The sequence below is a fragment of the Heloderma suspectum genome, chromosome 2, assembly GCF_057233095.1.
Source record: "Heloderma suspectum isolate Gila_16-S chromosome 2, 16-S_ref, whole genome shotgun sequence".
NCBI classification, from domain to species: Eukaryota; Metazoa; Chordata; class Lepidosauria; order Squamata; family Helodermatidae; genus Heloderma; species Heloderma suspectum.
The window spans coordinates 215,340,325-215,361,669 of NC_139459.1; the positions used below are offsets into that span (position 1 = coordinate 215,340,325).

Genomic DNA, 21,345 nt, shown 5'->3' on the forward strand with positions numbered 1-21,345 from the left:
GGCACAAAATATGGGAACTGAAAGTTGACATAAGACCAGAGCAGGAGCCGTCCTTCGTGACATTCCCTCATCTTCTTTTCCTTCCCTCTTGTGCCTCCCCTTTGGCTTGCAGGCCGCAGCAGAGGAGCTGTCCTCTCCCAGTACTATAATCGCACCGCCAGACTGCGCCGTAGGAGCAGCCGCGCTCCACTTCAGGAAATGTCCCGCTCTGCGCGGCCTAGTGTCCGGCAGCTGGATCTCGAGCTGGATTCTGGTCTTGAGGAAGAGGACAGTAAGTCCACCCAAAGAGCTAGGACGATGCACGCTCAGGCAAGGAGGGGTTCCAAGGAATTGGGAGCAGCACGTAGCCGACACTAATATATATTGTGCAGTGACAAGCATGATAGGGAAATAATGATTATCATTCCCTGCATATGGTCCTCCCATCCAGATGTCTTCATCACTCAGTCCCGTTCCCCACATTCCTGGAATATTATAACAATTGGACTTTCTCAGCAGAGGAGATGGGGTAATATACCTTTCCAGGTAAATGATGTCCAGACAACCTGGGGTAGACAACTGTCCTAGCCTTTCAAGATAGCATGATCAAGCTATGGTCCTTTCTTCCCTAGCCAGGCTCACCGTAAGAGGCTATGAAACAATGGTTTTCTTCCAGAAAGTGTTTAATTTTCTTGCTTTGCATTGCCATTTCTGTGTGTCTTAAAAAAAAAAAAATGGAACAAGAAAGGTACCTTTTTGACATTCTCTGCCCCGCTCCTTTTCTCTTGCCCAAATGTCTGTCATTGCAAATGCTATTGTGCTTACCACCTTTATCACTGACCTCTAACCATCTGTGTGTTTCCATCCCTAGCCAAGCGTAGCTTGCTGGTGAAGGAACTCCAGAACCTGTCAGCAAGTCAGCGCATTAACATGCTGCAAGCAATGCCACTAAGCTTGACTGAGAAGCGCAGGCTCAGGTCAGTGCCTTTTGGCTGCATTAGCTCTACCTTTCCTAGTCATAAATCACGACTTTGGCCTGTGGGCCAAATCTAACCTTCCAGGGGTCCCAATCCAGTCCTTTGGGGTTCCCCAAATGCCCATGCCTCTTCCCCAGGCCCCACTTCCTTCCCCTTGACTGCCAGTGGCTTTCTGGCTTTTGTGGCTTTCCCCTTCATTCTGAATGGCTGAAATGCCTCTCTTTGAGCTGCTTTAAGCTCAGATATGCTGGTCTTTTTAGTCTTTTGGCCTCAGTCCCTTGTTTTTGGCCCACCCACCACTGTAATGTGGCCCCTGATTGCTGAATTGAATTCAGACTTTGGGCTGAACCATTTTGGAGAAGCTCTTGGGGGTCACATCCCCATGGTGGGTGGGCCAAAGACAAGGGGCTGAGGCCAAAACACCCCAGTTACAAGCTCTTCCTGGACAATGTAGGGGACAGATGGGGGCTGGGCCTGCTCTGAACTGGCATAGAGAGTTCATCATTCTCTCCAAAAGAACAGCGTTTTGCAAAGCTTTTAAATCTTCTTTGCTGTCTCCTTGCAGGCAGGATTCAAGTGGGCATTCAGGCACCTTGAGGAAACCCAAGACAGCAGCTCCTTTGTCATGCTGTAGCCGGCTGAAATACCACTTCATCATAGTAAGCCATGAATCCCACTTGCCCTGTGCAATACTGGAAGGGTGGTCTGCTTTGGCACCCCCTGCCTCCAAGGCAGAGAAGAGAATCTCTGCTCATAGCCAAGGCAGATACTGCTAAAGCAGGGCAAGACTTCACCCCACCTCCATTCTAGATGTGCTGCTTCCCCCCCACCCCCCAATCAAGATTGCTTGCTTGTGGCTAATTACTTTTATAAGAATACAAACATCCCTCGGCTTCACAAACACTCCAAGAGTACTTATATCTTTGTTGTGGCAGGGGAAAAAACCTGACCCAGAGGCTTCTCTGCACAATCATGAGGCCCCCTGTATTTTCCTTACATCACTGTGGGAGAGGAACTATCCATCAGGTTCCCTTTTAAGAAATTACTGGGTTGGAAGGAGCTGGAAGAACTGTGGGAGGCTTTGGCCCTGTTTTTGCCAGCTCCAGAGCTTCTGTTAATGCTAGCAAGGCATTAAAATGCTTTAGGGGGAATCCTTCTAAGTTATTACTCTGAGTACAAAAGGGAGGGTATGCCACCTATCATGATTATGAATGGTGTGTGTGTGTGGAGGGGAGTGGCTCTAGATTCAAGCAAGCTCACTACAGGAAAAAATAGCATAACAAATTGTGGTTAACTACTATTGGAGGATTTGGGAAAATAGGAAAAGCCTTGGGCAGCCACTGTCTGTCTTGTCAAGAGGCATCACTTGTGCCACAGAAATGGAAATAATCCTCTGGTGCCTACTCAAAAGAAGGTTGGGCCCAAAGTGTTCCTCAGCTGGAGTGAAAGCTGCCTATCTTTCCCTTCAACGTGCACAGGCTCGTGCTCTTCAGCAACCATTTCTTATAGGAAGATGAGGAAGAAGTATGGCAGCTCTCTCTTCAGCGTGGGTGCATTTTAGGCTCTGCGTACATTTTGAGAAGATACCCCAGGAAAGGATTTAATATCTCTGCTAGTTGCAAGCTATGGCTGGGGAAGAGGCTATTTCAATATTGTGGCATTTCTACTGTGCCATCTGCTAAGCAAATATTTACTTAAATTTTTAACTTTTATTTTTTGCAATATTTCTCTGATCCTAGATCATTATAATTCCCATTTCAGTGATGAGGATATAAGACTGAGGGCTAGCAGCTCACTCTAAGCTGAGGCTGTAACTGCAGGCCGGTTTGCATGATACAGCTGGCTCATCATGGGTTATTTAACTTATGATGTGCCGTGGTGTGTGCGGCTGCTGTTTTCAATATACAATTCCTTGATTAGTAGTAGGGTTATGTGAGGATTGTTTAACCTTCGAATAACCCATGATGGCTGGGTTCACATGACCCTTCATAACCCTTATCACCATGATCACATGCACATTCAAAATGGCAGCTGCACGCACCACAGCTCATTGTGATTATTTATTTAAGCCATGATGGCCCAGCCGTGTCGTCTGAACAGATCTGTATGTTTGACACTACTGGAGTGCACTGATACTTATACTATCCTCCCAAGGCTTATAAGAAGTTTTAAATTGTTTTTAAAGTTTTGTATGTTAAAGATTTTATATATATTTTTTCATTCTCTTGTATTTTGGGGGTTGTAATTTTTGTGAACCACCCAGAGAATTTTGGCTATTGGACAGTGTAAGAATGGAATGAATGAATGAATGAATGAATGAATGAATGAAATGACTGAAAAGGAGTGAAATGAAAAGAAGTCCAAAGAGACTGTTTGGTTAGCTCAGGTGCTTGGTGCTCAAATCCACCATCTCTTCAGCTGAAGAACTTCTCTGACCATATCCTGTTTTCTTTGCAGGGGTTACGGAACCTCTGGTACAGTGTGCTGTCCCTCCTTCACACTCTCCAGCCCTGGCATTATTCCCTTAAGCAGATCAGTGGTCGCTTTGGATCCAGCATCCTGTCCTATTTCCTGTTCCTCAAGACTTTGCTCCTGTTCAACCTCTTCTTTTTCCTGATCCTGCTGGTCTTTGTGGTTGCTGTGCAGGCTGCATATCCTTCTGCCAGACCCAACGACGAAGCCTTCACAGAGCTTGATCCCCTTACTGGAGCGGTGAGCATCCATCAGAATAATCTGATGTCTTCCTTCTACCACCACTACAATAAACCAACACACTTCCAGCAGTGGCAGGTGCTGGATGATATAAATATGCCTTTCCCCAGGCTCCCTACTCTAACAGTGCATTCAAAGACAATTGTCCAGCAGAGTTTTTTGCTTAGCTCCATGAGTAGAGTTTAAAAAAAAACAAAAACAGACCAAAGCCAGACTCCTCTACTGTGAGAAGAAATGGGGAAAATGTAGGTTCTAAGTGTCTGTGTGAATGTCTCTGTCTCTCTCACAACGCGCACACATGGCTTGAGGAAGTATGGCTTCAGCCCATAAGCCCCACCAGAATGAAAACGCCAATTGTCAGTTCATAAGAGCATAAGAAGAGTCATGCTGGATCAGGCCAAGGGTCCATCTAAGTCCAGCATTCTGTTCCCACAGTGGCCAACCAGCTGCCTGGGGAAGCCCACAAGTAGGACATGAGGGCAACAGCACCTTCCTGCTCGTGTTTCCCAGCAACTGGTATGCAGAGACATTCTGCCTCTGATATTGGAGGTAGCATATAGCAATTGTGGCTAGTAGCCATTGATAGCCTTCTCCTCCATTAATTTGTCTAATCCCCTTTTATAACCAACCAAGTTGGTGGCCATCACTACATCTGGTGGTAGTAAATTGCATAATTTAGCTACGCACTGTGTGAAAAAATACTTCTTTTTTTATCTATCCTGAATCTCCCACCATTTATGGGACGACCCCGGGTTCTAGTATTATGAGAGAGGGTTTTAGTACTTTGGAAAGTTTTTCTCTGTCCACTTTTACAATATAATATTCAAGATACGCCAAAATTTAAAATGGAAAACAAAATATTCACAATATAATTGTCATTACAAGTAAGCTTTTAGGTTGTAACAATATGGGAGTGGTTCACACGTGAATATTATCCATCTGCTATCTTTCCACAGTTATTGTACACTGCATATGTGAACCGATCCCACTAAAAAACATTGCATTTGAGATGGTCTGAGGGGACATGAAAGTTCTATTTGTAATGTTAATATCTGTGCTAGACCTTTTACATGAGCAGGTAATCTTTGGGTGTTACAATAATGAGGTGTTTAAATGTGGACATGTGAACCAGACCCATGTCGCTACACCAGGTCCTTTGGAAAAGGCCAGTGCACTGAGGGACTGGCATAAATTTCTCTCTCCTCCCTACAGGGCTACTTCACTCATACACTGATGTATTATGGCTACTACAGCAACTTCACAGTGAATGACCCCTGCGTCTCCAGCTCTAACAGCACACATTGCAGGCAGCATAGGCATGTCCAAATGCCGTACAATATGCCGCTGGCTTATGTGTTTGTCACTGGGGTCTCCTTCTTTGTGACTTGCATTCTACTAGTGTACAGGTGAGATGTGTGGGGGTCAGGTATTTTCTGCACTCTCTCTCTGGGATAGGACCAGTCCTCAGTTTTTCATGGTGTAGTGGCTAGAGCATGGGACTGGGAGCCGGGAGATCCGGGTTCTAGTCCCCACTCAGCCGTGGAAGCTCACTGGGTGACTTTGGGCCAGTCACAGACTCTCAGCCCAACCTACCTCACAGGGTTGTTGTTGTGACGATAAAATGGAGAGGAGGAAGATAATGTAAGCCGCCTTGGGTTCCTTGCAAGAGTAAAAAAGGCGGGATATAAATGCAACAAATAAATAAATAAATAAAAATATTAGCTATCTCCATTTGTTGCATTTAGAAAGTAACTGGGCCTCTTCCAGATTCTGCATCTGACCTGATATTTATTTATTACATTTCTATACCACCCAATAGCCAAAGCTCTCTGGGCAGTCCACAAAAATTAAAGCCATAAAATACATCATAAAATACAACATAAAAATGTTTATATTGTATTTATGTTTAACACCTCCCTGAAAATAAAGGTGAATGCCCCTCCCAAAACAGTTTCCTCTCTCCTATCAGCATTTATTTTTCTAGGCTGCAATGCTCTACATGCTTACCTGGGAGTAAGTTTGAACTCAGTGGGACTTACTTCTGAGGAGCCATGCAGAGGATTGCACTGCCATTTTTAAAATAAATACTGCAAATAGTTTCAAAACAATTTCTAAGATATTTCCAACAACAACAAAAATCAAGAAGAGTTCATACATACTGTTCAGACTTCAAACATGACAGTGTAAGAGAGACGTTAATAATAATTTTCAAAACATCAGTACTTCTGTGGGCACATGGATTTTAGTTCTGTTCCAGAAGTTTAGAAATCTAGTCCAATTTTCATAATATGTCTTGATCTTATTAACTCTTTCCCTACCTCAAAGTATTTAACTAAGTCTGTAAACCAAACCATATAAGGTATATGTGAGGCTACAATCCTAAGAATACTTACCTGGGAGTAATCCTCACTGAACACAGTGGGGCTTACTCAGGCACTGCCATGGATGGTCAACAATCTGATAGCACCAAGTATAGAAATAACTAAAAAAATGGGAAAAGCAAAAGAAGCTATGGCAATAACAAAATTCCAAAATCCATATGAGTGTAATACCTTTATTATATGACAGTTTTTGAGATCTTTATCAGGCAAGATGTACAACAGGCAGTTGGGGCAGGGGAAAGAGGAAAAAAGAGGAAAAAATCATGACATCTACTGAGGACAGGTTTTTTAAAAAGGCATTTTTAACACACGCAATCTTGAGTGATAGTATATCTGCTTGTCACAGCATGTCACATTCCTTTGGGGAAAGCTACCGTGTGGGCAGTGCATCAGGTGACCTGGCAATTAAAGTCTTCTGTGCCTGGGACTACAAGGTGATACAGAAACGGTCCGTCCGACTTCAGAGCGAAAACATCTGCACTCAGCTGAAGGCAAGTGCTGAACAGGGACAGTTCAGGCTGTGAAAATGCAACAATTAAGCTTAGTGGGAAACTGGTCTCCTTGAGAAGCCAGAATGTTGGGACTCTGGAGATCAAATGCCTGCATCTCCTGCTTCAGTGCAGCAGAAAACAGAAGTAAGAGGTTCAAGGCACGTTCAAAAGAAATGGTGCAGCATATTATGCTGTGGTGCTGATACCACTCCAAAGTGCATAGACTTTAGCTAAATCTATTCTAATTTGCTGTTTGTACAGATAATCTCCCTATATCACAGAGCAGATTATAATCACAGCTCTGGATTCCTTTGAAATCCCATGACAATCCATCCCCCTTAGAAGTCAGAATGTTTATTAACATTCTACAATATTTCAGTGGCTTAGCCAGGCTTTGAGCAATTTAGGGGGTGATCAAAGACAGACAACATTGTTTAGTCAGTCATATGTAAGATGCTTCCAGGCTCAATGAGTAGGGTTGATGAGACAGGATAAATGGAAAACTGCTGACGGCAAAAATGTTCTGAAGGGTCGGGTATACATTTTATAATAAAAACTTCAGCTGTTGCAGTGTCAGGAAGTGGGCTTTATCATTGCTGGATCAAGATTCTTTGTCATCCTAGGCGAGGTACATTTTTGCTGCTACCACTGTCCAATGCTGTTGTATGCTGGACTACAGAAAGCAAACAATGTGCAGAAGAAAAATCACAGACAGGTGGCGTAATCCTATAGTCATGCTTCACCAGGAGCGGAGATATGTTGTTGCTGTGCTGGCAGACAGCTTCTGCAGTCAGTGGGTGTTCAGCCTGGGAGGGGAAAGCACACAACCAGAAAATACAAACATGGTGCTCCTCTCCCTTCTCTCCATTCCCCAACTGACTGCCTTAGACATTCAGTAGCAGCAGCACCCATCCCACTTGTGTGCCCTGAGAGGCCTTCCCCTTCACAATAGAGGGTGTCTGGTGGGGTAGAGAGTGGAGGGGACGCTGCCCCTGTGCCCATCAAGCTCCCTGCCCATCCCTCTCAGAGTCCCATCTTGAGACCAGCTGAAGCCAGATCAAAATAGGGTAGGTGTAAAGGCATCCCTGCCTATCAGTCCCTAGCAACAAAGAAGCAATACAGTCAACACTATGCAGGGCAAGTAAATGATGTGGCCCCCTCCACGTGAATACATGATGGTTGTGCTGGTGGGAGACTAGTAGGAAACATGGCAATGTGTACCTGTGACAGTGCCTCTTGAAGTCCACTACCCTTGTCCTAATTTCAAAAGCCCTCTGCAAGCAGTCACTTCAGAGCTCTGGCAAGAGTGACCTGTCCCTTCCCTCTTAGCTCACTGGGTGGGGAGGGAGACAGAGAGATGGCAGAAAGAGAGGGGAAAGGGGGGGGTTGCACCCACTTTGGGCTCTTCACTGCCACTTAGGGGCATGTGGCCCCTAACAGATTACCCGCAACAGTATGCAGCTCTCAGCAGAAAAAGGGTTCTGTTGCCTTATGGTACAGCCAGCCCTGGGCTTTTGAACTGGGTCTCCAAAGAAAGAGGCGAGAGTGTTATAAAGTGTCCTGGAGACTGTAGTGTAACTTTCCTGAAGCCCCCATCCTTACTTGCAAGTGTTTGTTTTTGTTCTTGCTGCACTCCCACCCTGTGCCCTCAGCTCTTTTTCCCTGGCCTCTGAAGTCTCTCCAGTCATTTCCCTTAATACAGTTTGTGCTGACTCCTTTCACATTAGGCATCTTGCCTGCCCCAAGATACAGCTTGGTTGCTGTGCTTTCCTTATTGGCCACATGCCAAGGAAACTGCAGGCCCTTTTCTCATGTATCATACTGATGGGGTGGACTATTTGTTTTTTGCTTTTTCAGGAGTGTCTGGCTGAGCAGTGGTCCAGATCACACCCCTTAAACCTGTGCAAGAGACTGCAGAGGCTGGCAGTCCTGCTGATGGCTTGGACTCTGTCCCTGGGCACTGTTCTGGGCTGTGTTATTGGCGTATACTACTTCTCTGAGTACATTCACCAGGTGAGTGCGCTCTACGGTCCCCATCCAAGGATCCGCTGTGCTCTTTGCAGCAGTCATGGTCTCTTGACTTGTTGGCAGGGAAATCTTGGCCACTCATTGGGAAGGGGCCATTCACTAGGCTCATACAGTAGTCCAGGGACGGGCAGCTGTGGCCCTCCAGATGTTTTGACCTACAACTTTCATAATCCCTCACCATGCTGGCTAGATTGGGTTGGAGTTGTAGGCCAAAACATCTGGAAGGCCACAAGTTGCCCATCCCTGTGGTAGACCAAGGCTCAGGTCCCATGAATTTCTATATTTCTATATGAGTTATTTTGGAAGGGATGCCTTAATGATTCACACTTTTACATACAGGACTACATTCTCTGCTTTTACATACAGGACTACATTCTCTGCCGGTTTCTCCGGTGGAGCAGAGCTCTTTTCAATGTAATCAATAGGCCAGTGTAATAAAAAGCTGTCTTGTGTCGAAATAGAGTGGCCTCCTCTAACCGTGGCGCCTTCCAGACATGTGGTCCAACACATCTGGAGGGCACCAGGATTAGGGAAGGCTGGGTTCAGTGGCGTTCTCTGGCTTCCACCAAGAATAGGCACAGCTTCTTATGAATGAACTTAAATTGTGCATTTTAGTATAAAACACAATTGAGGCCTAAAACCTCTAATACAGCCAGTCTAATAACAGTAACAACAGCAGGGGTTCTTCCCATGCTGCCTGTGGGAGGCAGATGGCCTCCTCCTACAAATATTAACTCTTCACTCACCACAGTACTGTTGCATGTAGTTCACCACATCCTGCAGTTACCCAGCATGATCGTTGTTGGTGACTGTTAAGTCACAAGAGGGGGCCCTGTTGTTTAAACCCTGTTGTATTGCAGCCCAGTTTGCATTAAATGTGGTTAAGTTAGTATACGGTGGTGGTGGGAGTTGGGAATAACCCAGTGAGCACCTGCTCCTCCTCAGGTTCACCACGAGAAACTCTTGACAAGCAGCCGCACTGGGAAAGAAGCGCTGCTCCTCGCCCTGCCTCTGCTGGTGTCTCTGATCAACCTGCTCATACCCTACGTGTATAACCTCCTGGCTGTTTGGGAGAAGCAGGAGTCTCCAGTCCTAGAGGTGTATGTCGCCATTTGCAGGTAACACAGAGTCTGGTGGCTGAAATGGAGGGAGGGAGGGAAGAGAATGGGCCTGCCACTGGCTCTGCGTTTTCTAGGGCTAGGCTTTACGTCAGGAGTGTTGAACTTCTTTCAGCCTGTGAATCAAATTCAGTTTTGCAGAAGCTCTCGGGGGCCACATTCCAGTGGTGGACAGGGCCAAAGGCAAAATGGGTGAGGCCAAAGGAACCGGGCAGGGCCGGCACCAGAGTCTACTGGGCCCTCAGCATAGTCATGCTAGTTGGCCTTTGCCGAAGCCCACCCACAACCAGCCAAAGCCCCTTACCTGCCTGCCAAAGTCCCTGGTGCTGCCACCAACCATTTCTTTTAAAATGGAGTGCTTGGGCCTGTAGGCTCAGCTGGGTGAGCTGGCGCTTTGCCAGTGTGGCCGGCTAAAGGAGGAGAAGAATGGCAGTCGCGCCATGGTTGGGCAAGGGCAGATGGACCCTTCTTAGCCTCTGGGACCTCAGCAATTGCCCGCCTGTGCTGACTGCTGACACCGGGCCTGGGGCAGGGCCCAAATGCCAGCATATTTTAGTGCCAAGCTCTTCCTTGTTGTTGTTGTTGTTGTTGTTCAGTCGTTCAGTCATGTCCGACTCTTCATGACCCCATGGACCATAGCACGCCAGGCCTTCCTGTCCTGCGCTCTCTCCCGGAGCGTGCTCAAGTTCATATTCATTGCATCGGTGATGCTATCTAGCCATCTCATCCTCTGCCATCCCCTTCTCCTTTTGCCTTCAGTCTTTCCCAGCATCAGGGTCTTTTCCAGTGACTTTTCGCATTAGGTGGCCAAAATATTTGAGCTTCAGCTTCACTATCTGTCCTTTCAATGAGCGCTCAGGGTTGATTTCCTTTAGGATGGACTGATTTGACTTCCTTGCAGTCCAGGGGACTCGTAAGAGTCTTCTCCAGCACCACAGTTCGAAGGCATCAATTCTTCGGTGCTCAGCCTTCCTTATAGTCCAGCTCTCACAGCCATACATTATTACTGGGAAAACCATAGCTTTGATTAGACAGACCTTTGTTGGCAAGGTGATGTCTCTGCTTCTTACTATGCTGTCTAGGTTTGCCATAGCTTTCCTCCCAAGGAGCAAGCGTCTTTTAATTTCATGGCTACAGTCAACGTCTGCAGTGATCTTGGTGCCCAAGAAAATAAAATCTGTCACTGCTTCCATTTCTTCCCCTTCTATATTCCAGGAAGTGATGGGGCCAGATGCGATGATCTTCGTTTTTTTAATGTTGAGTTTCAAACCAGCTTTTGCACTCTCCTCTTTCACCCTCAACAAGAGGCTCTTGGGATCCTCTTCGCTTTCTGCCATTAGGGTGGTATCGTCTGTGTATCTGAGGTTGTTGATAATTCTCCCGGCAATCTTAATTCCGACCTGTGATTCATCCAACCCGGCGTTTCTCATGATGTACTCTGCATATAAGTTAAATAAGCAGGGCGACAATATGCAGCCTTGTCGTACTCCTTTCCCAATTTTGAGCCAATCGGTTGTTCCATGTCTAGTTCTTACTGTTGCTTCTTGACCCTCGTACAGGTTTCTCAGGAGACAGGTAAGGTGGTCTGGTACGCCCATCTCTTTAAGAATTTGCCACAGTTTGTTGTGATCCACACAATCAAAGGCTTTAGCGTAGTCAATGAAGCAGAAATAGACGTTTTTCTGGAATTCTCTTGCTTTCTCCATGATCCAGCGAATGTTGGCGATTTGATCTCTAGTTCCTCTGCCTCTTTGAAACCCAGCTTGTACTTCTGGTAGTTCTCGGTTCACATACTGCTGAAGCCTAGCTTGTAGGATTTGGAGCATCAAGCTCTTCCTAACAGTCACTAAGCCTTGGGAGAAGCATTTCCACCTTTTAGAATGGGGAAAAACTTGCACAAAATTCAGGAAGTCACCAAACAATTGGTGGCCGGGGGAAAGGGTGGGCCTGGGGGAAGGGGGTGTGACCATCTGGGATACCCCAGAGGGTTTGACTGGAACTCCAGGCAGGCCAGATTTAGCCGATGAGCCTGAGATTCAACTCCCCTTCTTTATGTGTTAGCTGCTGCCACTGGAGGCCCAGACACTGCATTTGGTCCTCCTGTCTGAATGGGCTGGTGCTCTATGCCCTTACCAATGAAGAGACCAGAGGACTGGTTGGATCTCTTCCCCAAGACTTCCCTAGTGCCCTTATTTGTAGTAAAGGCTACAAACATACAAGGGAATCATACATCCCATCTTGCTTTTGCCTTCTGTTTGTCTACCTGGGTGTTAGCATTGGAGACTAAGGCGGAAGCAGTGAGATGGAGCTATGCAGATTCTGGGTCTTGCAGGAAAAGGGCAGGAAGTAATAATATTGCATAGACAGGCTACTTCATGCTGAGGCTTTATGTGGTTTGGAATGAGGAAGCAAGCTGAGGCACAGATTGGTTCATGAAGGCAGTCATTGATGCCCATTTTGTCTAGGATTTTTTCCCCCAATTTCAGAAATATTTTGCACATTTTTTCAGGTTCCACAACTTACCCAAATTGTAATTTGCACAAATTGGGGGGGGGGATCTTGAAGGTTGTGCAAATGGTGTTGGAATTTTAAAAAATATTTTTTATTGGCGATATTGTGCAAATGAGCATGATCAAAAATCTGTCTGCTATGTAGCCCTGCAGAGGCATATTCCCCTCTTGTCAATATCCTTGTCAGTTTCAACCTTTCCACACACTTCATCCTTTGGCCCAGCAGAGCTATATTATGTACTTGTCAAAGAACTTGTCAATTTCATCCTCCACTTCAGCACTTCCTCAGGAACACCATTAGGGCAAATTTCAAGATCCCCCTCCCAAAATATGCAAATTACTATCATTATTTAAAAAAAAGGAATCGGTGTATTGGCTCAACTCGCTGCAGATTGAGTTGATGCCAGCAAGGAGAAAGGAACGAAATCCGCAGGGCCAAACTGGAAAAATCTGTTGAGTTTGCATCCTCCAAAGGGAATTCCAATATATCCCTAAGTAAGATATGAAAGCAATATTCTAACCTCATCACTGTTTTCCATGTTATTCCAAAGCAGATCGATCCATTCAATAGTTGAATCGGTATGAAAACAGTATTCTGTTCAGTTTTGGTGTTCATAGAAGAGTGGCTATCTCTAAGCGTGCTTTCTATCCATTCATCTGTTGAATTGCTCTGCTTCATCAGTCTAGGAGAAGAAATCAGGCTAGAATGTTGCTCTTATATCTGAATTATTATTATTTAATTAGATGTTTTCTGCATTGTTTTGCTGCGTGGTGCAGTCCTCACTCCAAGATGGCTGACAGACGTTGTTCATGTTGCATTCCATTGCTGTATTGTTACTCCTTCCTACCTTTCAGAGTTAGAAGAGACCAAAGCCATCTGCTCCAATGCTGTGTTGCAAGGCAGGCCCATCCATCCATCCATCCATCCATCCATCCAGTCCCCTGAATAATTAGCCTGTGCAGTCCCAAAGGCAGTGTGCCACTAGAAAGGGCAGGTACACTGCAAAAAAGGCAGTTGTGGACCAAAAACTGAGGCTATTTGCACAAATGAGCCTTACACTTTTCCAGGTTTGTAACCTAGACAGCCATCCTGCCTCTTTAATAGCTCTGCAGCTGTGAAAGAAGATGCATCTCTGGCATATGGCAGCTTCACCCAACTTGGTGCCCTCCAGATTTGTTGGATTTCAATGCCCAGCATCACCTGGCCAGCTGGTTAGGAGGATGCTAGGAGTTGTAGTCCAACACATCTGGCGGGCACCAGGTTGGGGGAGGCTGGTTTATGCTCCCCTTAAAGATAAGATCTCAGGGTTGGAGGGATCAAGGTTGCTAGTCACTCTTACCTGGAAGCAAATTCCATCTTAGGAATTATTTTCTTCTTTCCTTTGCAGGAACTTAATTCTGAAGATGGTTATTTTAGGCCTGCTCTGTTATCACTGGCTGAGTCGGAAAGTGACATCTTCAAAGATTCAGGTCAGTGTGAATTTGTAACAGCCTAGGCTGTATCTGGAACAGTTCTAGCAATAGCTGGTCCATTGTGACTTTATCTGACTGAACAGTAGGCCAGGCACAAAAAATGGCTTTGAGTACTTGGAACAAAAGAGCATTTCTCTCTTTCAGTTCAGTGTGGGTACAGTGGGTGAGCAAATAGCTTCCAGCATGATAGCTCTTGGCTGCCAATTACGGAAAGAGAGAAGAGAGCCTTTGAAAGTGAAAAGGTCTCTGCAATGAGCAGCCTTTTCTGTTGCTTAGGATGACACCCTGAACTGAAATGGTTAGAATTGGATCCTGCACATGAATATCACTAGGCTCATACAGGACTGGCTGTTGCCAAGGAGCTGACCCAAGGAAGCAAAGATGAGCACCAAGGCTGGGTGGGCTTTGGACCAGTTCACAGCTCTGGTTTTATTTGCCTGTTGCAAGGACTATGGGGGAAGCTCAGTGGTGGGGGAAGAGAAGGAGCCCCTCCTTCTGCCTGTTCTGATGCAGGCACTGCCTATCTTTCTACAGTGCTGGGAAACCTTTGTGGGGCAGGAGCTATACCGCTTGGTGGTAATGGATTTCATTTTCAACCTCTTGGACACCTTCTTTGGAGAGCTGATGTGGAGGTAATGTTCAGGCCACCCCTTTCCCAAAAGCCAAACATTTCTCTGGTTTGCCCAGGCAGTGCCTCACTCTCCTTCCAAAATTTTTGGGGCATATACTCAGTGTCACTTAACACACACCTTAATATATTGTAATAAAAAACTTAAGAAACTGGTTAAAAGGTAGAATTCCCCACCCCTTTTAATCATGTTAATGGATGGAATGAAGAATGTGATCCTTTGTATTTGGCTATGGAGGCTCTCCAGGATGCCAGCCAGATGCATTAAAAATGGATGCGACATTTGCCATGGGAAGCCAGATTGCATCCTCCTACTGCAGACCTAAACATAATTGTGATTAGGATTGGGCTGTCCCCTCCACTCGTCCTTCTGCTGCTCCAGAAAACAGCCCCAGACAAATACAGACTTGGTGGATCGAATCTTACAGCGGGCACATTGGAGATGTGATAGGCATCTTTTGCTGCTTGGTGGAAAGCTCCTCTTAAGAAGAAGATGACTTTCTCTGAGACATGGAATAGAAAGTTGCCTGAGAAAAGCTAGGGGAGGGAAAAAGCATCTGTGGGGAAAAATCCCTGTTTGTGTACTTCTGTGTTACTGAATGCTTCTTAATTGTCAAATTAAGCAGCAGTTAACATCTTATTTTTGGCAGCCCTACTTTCTGAGTCAGTCTCTCTCTTCCACTCAGGGTGATTTTGGAGAAGAAGCTGCAGAATAAACGGAGACCTGAGTTTGACATTGCTAGAAACGTGCTGGAACTGATTTACGGACAGACTCTGACCTGGTGAGAGATTCTTATTCCCATCCTCTGCTGGGGGACTACCACTCCCTTTCACTATTCATATTTTTGTTTGCTCAGTTCCCTCTGCAGATAAAAGCACGGAACTGCTTTCAAAGAAGGGTGAGGATCTTTAGCATTTATGTAGTTATTTATTTAAAACATTTTTGCCCTGCCTCATCTAAGGTGTTCAAGGCAGCTTCCAACACAACAAAGGAAGCTGCCTTCTACCAAGTCAGCCCATTGATCCATCTATCTCAGCATTGTCCACTGACCAGCAGTGGCTCTCCAGGTTTCTAACAAAGTTCTTCCACAGTCCTACCTGCAGATGCCAAGGAATGAACCTGGGACCTTCTGTTTTCACACAAAGGAGTTTGGGTGCAGAATTCTGTGACTGATTCACAAGCTGAGCAAGCAACAACAAAAGCTATCTAACAATGTCTGTCTCCCCTTTTTTCCCCAGGCTGGGGGTCTTCTTTGCCCCACTTCTCCCCATTGTCCAAATCCTCAAGTTGCTGCTCTTGTTTTATATTAAGAAGGTAATTTAGCTGCCTGTCTCCTACCAACTCTAATGCACTTTCCCTTTGCACAGAGGAGGGCGCGTGTGTGAGCAGCGGGGAAAGGATTATGGAAATGGCTGCAGTGTTATGGGATGGAGGAGTCAGGGTGGGGAACAACTAGCAAACTGTGCTGTGTGGGAGGAGGAGCAGCTCCAGATCTGTTGCTAGCTCTGTCTAGAGGACAGTGGAAGGAAGCAGGAAACAGCCATGTGGGTGCTCTGCTGTTGTTCACAAGAAGCTAAGGGGCAAATGCATGTTACACATGAATGTCTATAATAAAACCCTATTTAAAAAAAAAAATCTAAAAAGCAGGCAGGGAAGGCTGTAGTGTTGAGCAGAGGAGCTGTAGGAGAGAAGGGGTGCATATCCTTTTCCTTGTTGGCCACTTTCCCACTCACAACCACTGCTAGTTGCTTTTTCCTCTGTGCAGTTCTATATGTTGGTTGCCCATTAAAGGGGAAGAGCAGCAGCCAAATAGGGACTTGCTGTGGTCGACCTTCCTCAGAATAGGGCTATGTTCCATTCAGATGCTATTGTTGTTAGGAGCAAATGAGCTGGTTTAAACCCTCTGTATTGTCCCCATCCCAGACCAGCTTGATGAGAAATTGCCAGTCTCCCAGCAAACCTTGGCGTGCATCTCACATGAGTACTATCTTCATCACCTTGCTGTGCTTCCCTTCATTCCTGGGTGCCTCCATTTTCCTCTCTTACACCATCTGGGCGTGAGTAGATTTTCTGTGCAAATGTAACCTGCTACCGTTAACTTCCAGGTGTATGTGCTACAGATCTAATAATCATAGGGTCCCTCCCTTGCTATCCTTATGTAATTCCCAGTTCTGTCACCCAAGAAGTCTGATATAAAACCAGCTGGCTCATGTATCTCACTTTGGGCCTCTCATTTTCATTTTTCAGTAAAGCTTGTGTCCCTAGCCCATGTGAAAGCCACCATGTCGTCAACCTGAGTCATCTCTCCCTCTCTTAGAAAAGCTGACATTCCACCCAGTGCTAGCGCAACCTTTTAGATATCGTCTGTTTTCAGGGCAATAAAGTCTAAACCACATCTCTGATATGGTGGGCCTGTGTCCATCCTGTCACCACAGCCTCTATCATGGTGTTATTTTTAACAATCTTTTTTTTTTGTTCCCTTGAAGAATGTGTCATGAACCTTGCTTGCTGCATCCTGTTTACAGGGCATTCTGTAAACTGCTTTCCGTATTGGGGGAAGCATAACTGAGAGGTGTGCCCCCCCCACTTCTCAAATGGCATCAGATTTGCACATGAAGCACCTTTCATATATTGCTAAAAACATTGAGGGATTGCTTAAGTACATGTTTATATGCCTGTTAGAATCCGAATAAGAAAGAAAAAGTTGAAAAGGTGTCTCTACTAGTGCAAATTGCTCCGTATGCAGACATGTTCATGATCAGGTTTAGTTAAACACAAGTGGTACCAGCAACACAGTGCTCCGGTTCACCGTTTCAGCCAATCAGCTATGCCTTCCTCCAAGACCCCCCATTCCATTGCCCCTCTCACCTGTTTTTTATTCCTGCCCCCTCCCACCCCAGCAGTCAGTCAGCGCTCTGTTCTTCTGAGCTCACTCAGTCCTCAGTGGGCTGTTCCTAACAGCCATAGAGTCCCTCTCTTGCTGACCTTCTGTAATTCCCAGTTCTGTCATCCGAGATAAAACTAGCCTGCCCATTTATCTTACTTTGGGCCTCTCATTCTCCTTTTTCTGTAAACTTTGTGTCTCTAGCCCACTTGAAAGCCACCATGTCATCAGTCTGAGTCATTCCTCCCTCCCGCCGTTACATTTTTTTCCTAAAGATTTTTTGTACTTCTGTAAATCTTGGGGTTCCCCCAAGCTTGCTGATGCCTCCCTCTTGTGTGTGGGTGATGCTATTTTGCCACCATAAGCAATGGCCCTCACCCTTGAACTTGGGAATGATTATGTGTTTATGCTGTAAATGGCTTTGTAATTTAATCCTGAAAAGTGATATATATAAATACTGTAAAATCAGTAAGTTAGATGTGTATTCTTTGTATGCCAAATAGAATAATGCTTTTGATGAGCTTTTTGATGCTCAGCTGCTCTTTGCCCATCCAGAGTGAAACCATCAGAGATATGTGGACCCTTCCAAACCCGTGAGACCATCTATGATTCTGGGAAGATGTGGGTTGTAGAGCTGGAGCAATCCAACCCAAACCTCTCCTGGTTTACCTGGATCCACCAGCACCTGATCCAAAATTCCTTCTTCCTGTTTTTAATCTCTGGAATTTTGTTGTAAGTTGGAATGACTCCCATTATTTATCTAAGCCTAGAAAGCCAGGGGTTTCCTCCTCCTGCCCCTAGTCATGTGAAGAGCAGTTTGACAAATACAGTGTGTATCAGATATGGAATATACCTGGACCTGTCATATAGGGTGCTTCCAAACAGAGAGCTCGTAGTGATGCCGATCAGAAGGCATTATGCAGCTATTCTTTGTTAGTGGATTTTCTGCAGTAAGAAAAAAGATGAAAGAAGCATTGGGAAAACACAGGACCGTTATGAGTGAAACATATTGTCTGAACCCCTGTAAAATTCCATGAATGAGGCAGGGCGATGGTATCATTTTAAAAACCCGTCTGGAAGCACCATTGATGAAGATGAAGGCTGATGGTGTGCCATGTTCTCAACCTAACTCAGCACCAGCAAATGCTCAGGACTGTTCTATTCTGTAAAAGCGGCTGATGGTCTCTGCTGCTAGGCAGCTCCTTAAGCAAGCTGGAGTCACTCAAAAGATGCTACTAATGGCGCTTCCTAAAGCAAGTTTTTAAATTATTGATACAGAAATGATTACCTGTCAATAGAAGATAAGTTTGCATATTTCAAACTTCTGTTATGGCGTGTTGATGCCATAGGCAGCCTTCCCCTAGCTGATACCACCCAGATGTTTTGGACTACAACTCCTAGCATTCCTGACCATTGGCTACGCTGGCTGGGGCTATGAGAGTTCAAGTCCAAAACATCTGGAGGACACCAGACTGGGGAAGGCTGCCATAAACTGTTCCAAATAGGCAGGTTTGCCGCAACACAATGTAATCACAGACATGGTGACTTTGGGGTGTTCTGGGCCCGGGATAGGCATGCGCATCTGAATATGCTTCTTGTAACTCTCAGTGGCTGAGGTGCCAAGCTGCTCATTGAGAGGCGCGTGTTAGGTGCGCCAGCATCTGAGATGACTGACACCCCCTATTCTGTGTGTGAGTGTAGCACTCCCCCTATTCCCTGTATGAAAGCACGGGATGAAGTATCCCGTCAAGCATCGTTGGTGTGCACATAGTTCTTCCGAGCATTTGTTGCTCAGCTCCTCAGCATGATGATCTGTTCCCCACCCTTGCACCTTGCAGAGCTGTGATCTACCTCAACATTCAGGTGGTGAAGGGTCAACGGAGAATCATTACCCTACTGAGGGAGCAGATTGCCAATGTGAGTGCTGGGGGAGCGGGAGTGGATGAGTGGGCTCTCCTTTCTTTTGTGAGGTTCTGAGGCTGAAAGAGCCAGCCTTCCTCCTCTCTGCTGAAAGGGAGAACTACTGTGCAAATAGTGAGAGCCACCGAGAACCAAGCTCTTAATCTTTGCATTTCATTGGAACCAAAGTAAACGGGCTGAGTGAACGGCGGCTGCCCGCTTCTGTAGTAAAATGAAATGCGCCGTGCATGGGAATAGCACTGCAGTAAAGGCTCAGCAGCTGGCCCGGCTTCCACGGCCAAAAGGGGTGTTTCCTCAAAGCATCTGTGCACAATGCAGTGTACCTCCCATATTGGGTCCCTGCACTGTAAAGGCCCCCCACACACACACAAATCCTGCCAGCTGTAATGGCAGGCACTTCACCAGTAGTGTAAAAGAAGTCTTGCAGTAGACCCCTACAGCAACTGGGGGAAAGCCTATTGGTCGCAGATCATATTTGTCTCAGTCTTACCTATCTGTTCGAGTCTCACTAGCACTCGTTTTTTTTAAAAAGTCACTTTCCTGCTGTTCACCTTAAATATCTCTGGTGTTCTAGGAAGGAGAAGACAAGATGTTTCTCATTCAGAAGCTTCATACTGTATATGGAAAATGAGAGCACAGCAAGCGGAGATGAGGTAAAGCTTCAGAACTGTGGATCCAAGAGTCCTGTGGGAATGACAGTGCTGCTCAGAGGAGAGGATGCAAAGAGTGCCTGGCTGTCAACCCTTAAGTCAGGGATGGGGGACTGCTGGTCCTCAGGGGCTTCCCATCTAGCCTGTCAGCTTCTTTTCTAGGCCCCACCCAGTGCTGATGCTAGCTGTGTTGCAAGTCTCTCCTGGTTTGTTCAGTGCCCCCCACCCCACCCCACCCCACCCCACCCCACCCACACATGTACAGAGAGAGAGAGAGAAAGGAAAGGCTGCCCCACTTCCTTTGTGAAAGGTCTTAGAAAATCACCTTGATGGAAGCAAACTGTATGATTCAGCAGGTAGCAAACTAGACATGATGGTGGCAGATTAGAGTGTTAGAATCAGACTTCCACCAAATTCCAGTGAAGTGGGGTGAGGAAGGACTTAAACTGCAGCATGGACAAGTGGGCAGGGTGCTGTGCTTTCTCCCCAAGCAATATTTTTTTTCTCTGAGGCCAAAAGAGAGGTGGTTGGGGCAGAAATATTGGCGGGGAGAGCAGGTGGGAGAATGGTTCAGCACCCTTGTTCTACCCATGCTTCATCTTAAAGCATTGCCACCCTGCTTAAAAGGGATTTGGCACGATCTGCATCATAACACAGGATTGTATCACTGTTACGTTTAGTTTGCCCTGAATATGGGAAATCTTTAGTTCTTCTGTTCCCTGAATGGAACATTAGAGGACACAATACGCCACTTATTTCCAGCACACTCCTGAGCTGGAAAATTTACAGCCAAAATAGAGCTGGAAGGTGTTTCACTAACAGCCATTTGGGGAAGTTAGGAATATAAAAGCAATAAAAGATTTGCAGTGGGGGCAGTGGCGAAATTAGGTGTTGGCAATGAGCAGTGCCTTAGAACCATTATCCTGCCTGTAACAATATTATTAGTTCTCTAAGAGCAATTATTAGTTCTCTAAGAGCTCTGGATAGGGGTGAATGCTCCTTCCTTGTTCTCCTCGACCTCTCAGCGGCTTTTGATACCGTTGACCACGGTATCCTCCTGGACCGTCTGGAGGGGTTGGGCATTGGAGACACTGTATTGCGGTGGTTCCGGTCCTTCCTCTCCGGCAGGTACCAGAGGGTAGCACTGGGAGAGGAGGTTTTGGACCCGTGGCCACTTACTTGTGGGGTGCCACAGGGTTCCATCCTCTCCCCGATGCTATTTAACATCTATGTGAAGCCGCTGGGGGCTATCATCAGGAGGTTTGGGGTGCAGTGTCATCAATATGCGGATGACACGCAGCTCTACCTCTCATTCAAATCTTCACCAAGGTTGGCCATAGAATCCCTGTCCAAATGTCTGGAGACGGTGAGTGGCTGGATGGGGAGGAATAAGCTGAAGCTCAACCCTGACAAGACGAGGTACTTTTGGTGGGAGACAAGAGGAGGCTGGGGGACGTTGACCTGGTGTTGAATGGGGTATGGCTACCCTTGAAAGACCAGGTCCGCAGCCTGGGGGTCATTTTGGACTCCCAGCTGTCCATGGAGGCTCAGGTGTCAGCTGTGAGCTGGACAGCACTGTATCAACTCCATCTG

The 21,345-nt window shown here is 46.1% G+C and overlaps 1 protein-coding gene across 10 annotated transcripts in view; it reads left to right on the forward strand.

Moving 5' to 3' along the window:
* The window catches only part of TMC6 (transmembrane channel like 6), a 38,549-nt gene that overhangs the window by 12,925 nt on the left and 4,279 nt on the right, over positions 1-21,345 (forward strand). For all 10 annotated transcript variants that reach the window (XM_084837782.1, XM_084837787.1, XM_084837786.1 and 7 more), the window contains exons 5-20: positions 113-271; positions 851-956; positions 1,522-1,615; positions 3,414-3,668; positions 4,881-5,074; positions 6,396-6,540; positions 8,398-8,553; positions 9,514-9,686; positions 13,585-13,666; positions 14,204-14,301; positions 14,984-15,079; positions 15,537-15,612; positions 16,222-16,355; positions 17,738-17,914; positions 19,021-19,099; positions 19,677-19,755. In XM_084837782.1, the coding sequence (XP_084693908.1) occupies positions 113-271; positions 851-956; positions 1,522-1,615; positions 3,414-3,668; positions 4,881-5,074; positions 6,396-6,540; positions 8,398-8,553; positions 9,514-9,686; positions 13,585-13,666; positions 14,204-14,301; positions 14,984-15,079; positions 15,537-15,612; positions 16,222-16,355; positions 17,738-17,914; positions 19,021-19,099; positions 19,677-19,733 (2,081 nt within the window). In that variant the 3' untranslated portion in view covers positions 19,734-19,755. The remainder of the gene's footprint in view (positions 1-112; positions 272-850; positions 957-1,521; positions 1,616-3,413; positions 3,669-4,880; positions 5,075-6,395; positions 6,541-8,397; positions 8,554-9,513; positions 9,687-13,584; positions 13,667-14,203; positions 14,302-14,983; positions 15,080-15,536; positions 15,613-16,221; positions 16,356-17,737; positions 17,915-19,020; positions 19,100-19,676; positions 19,756-21,345) is intronic.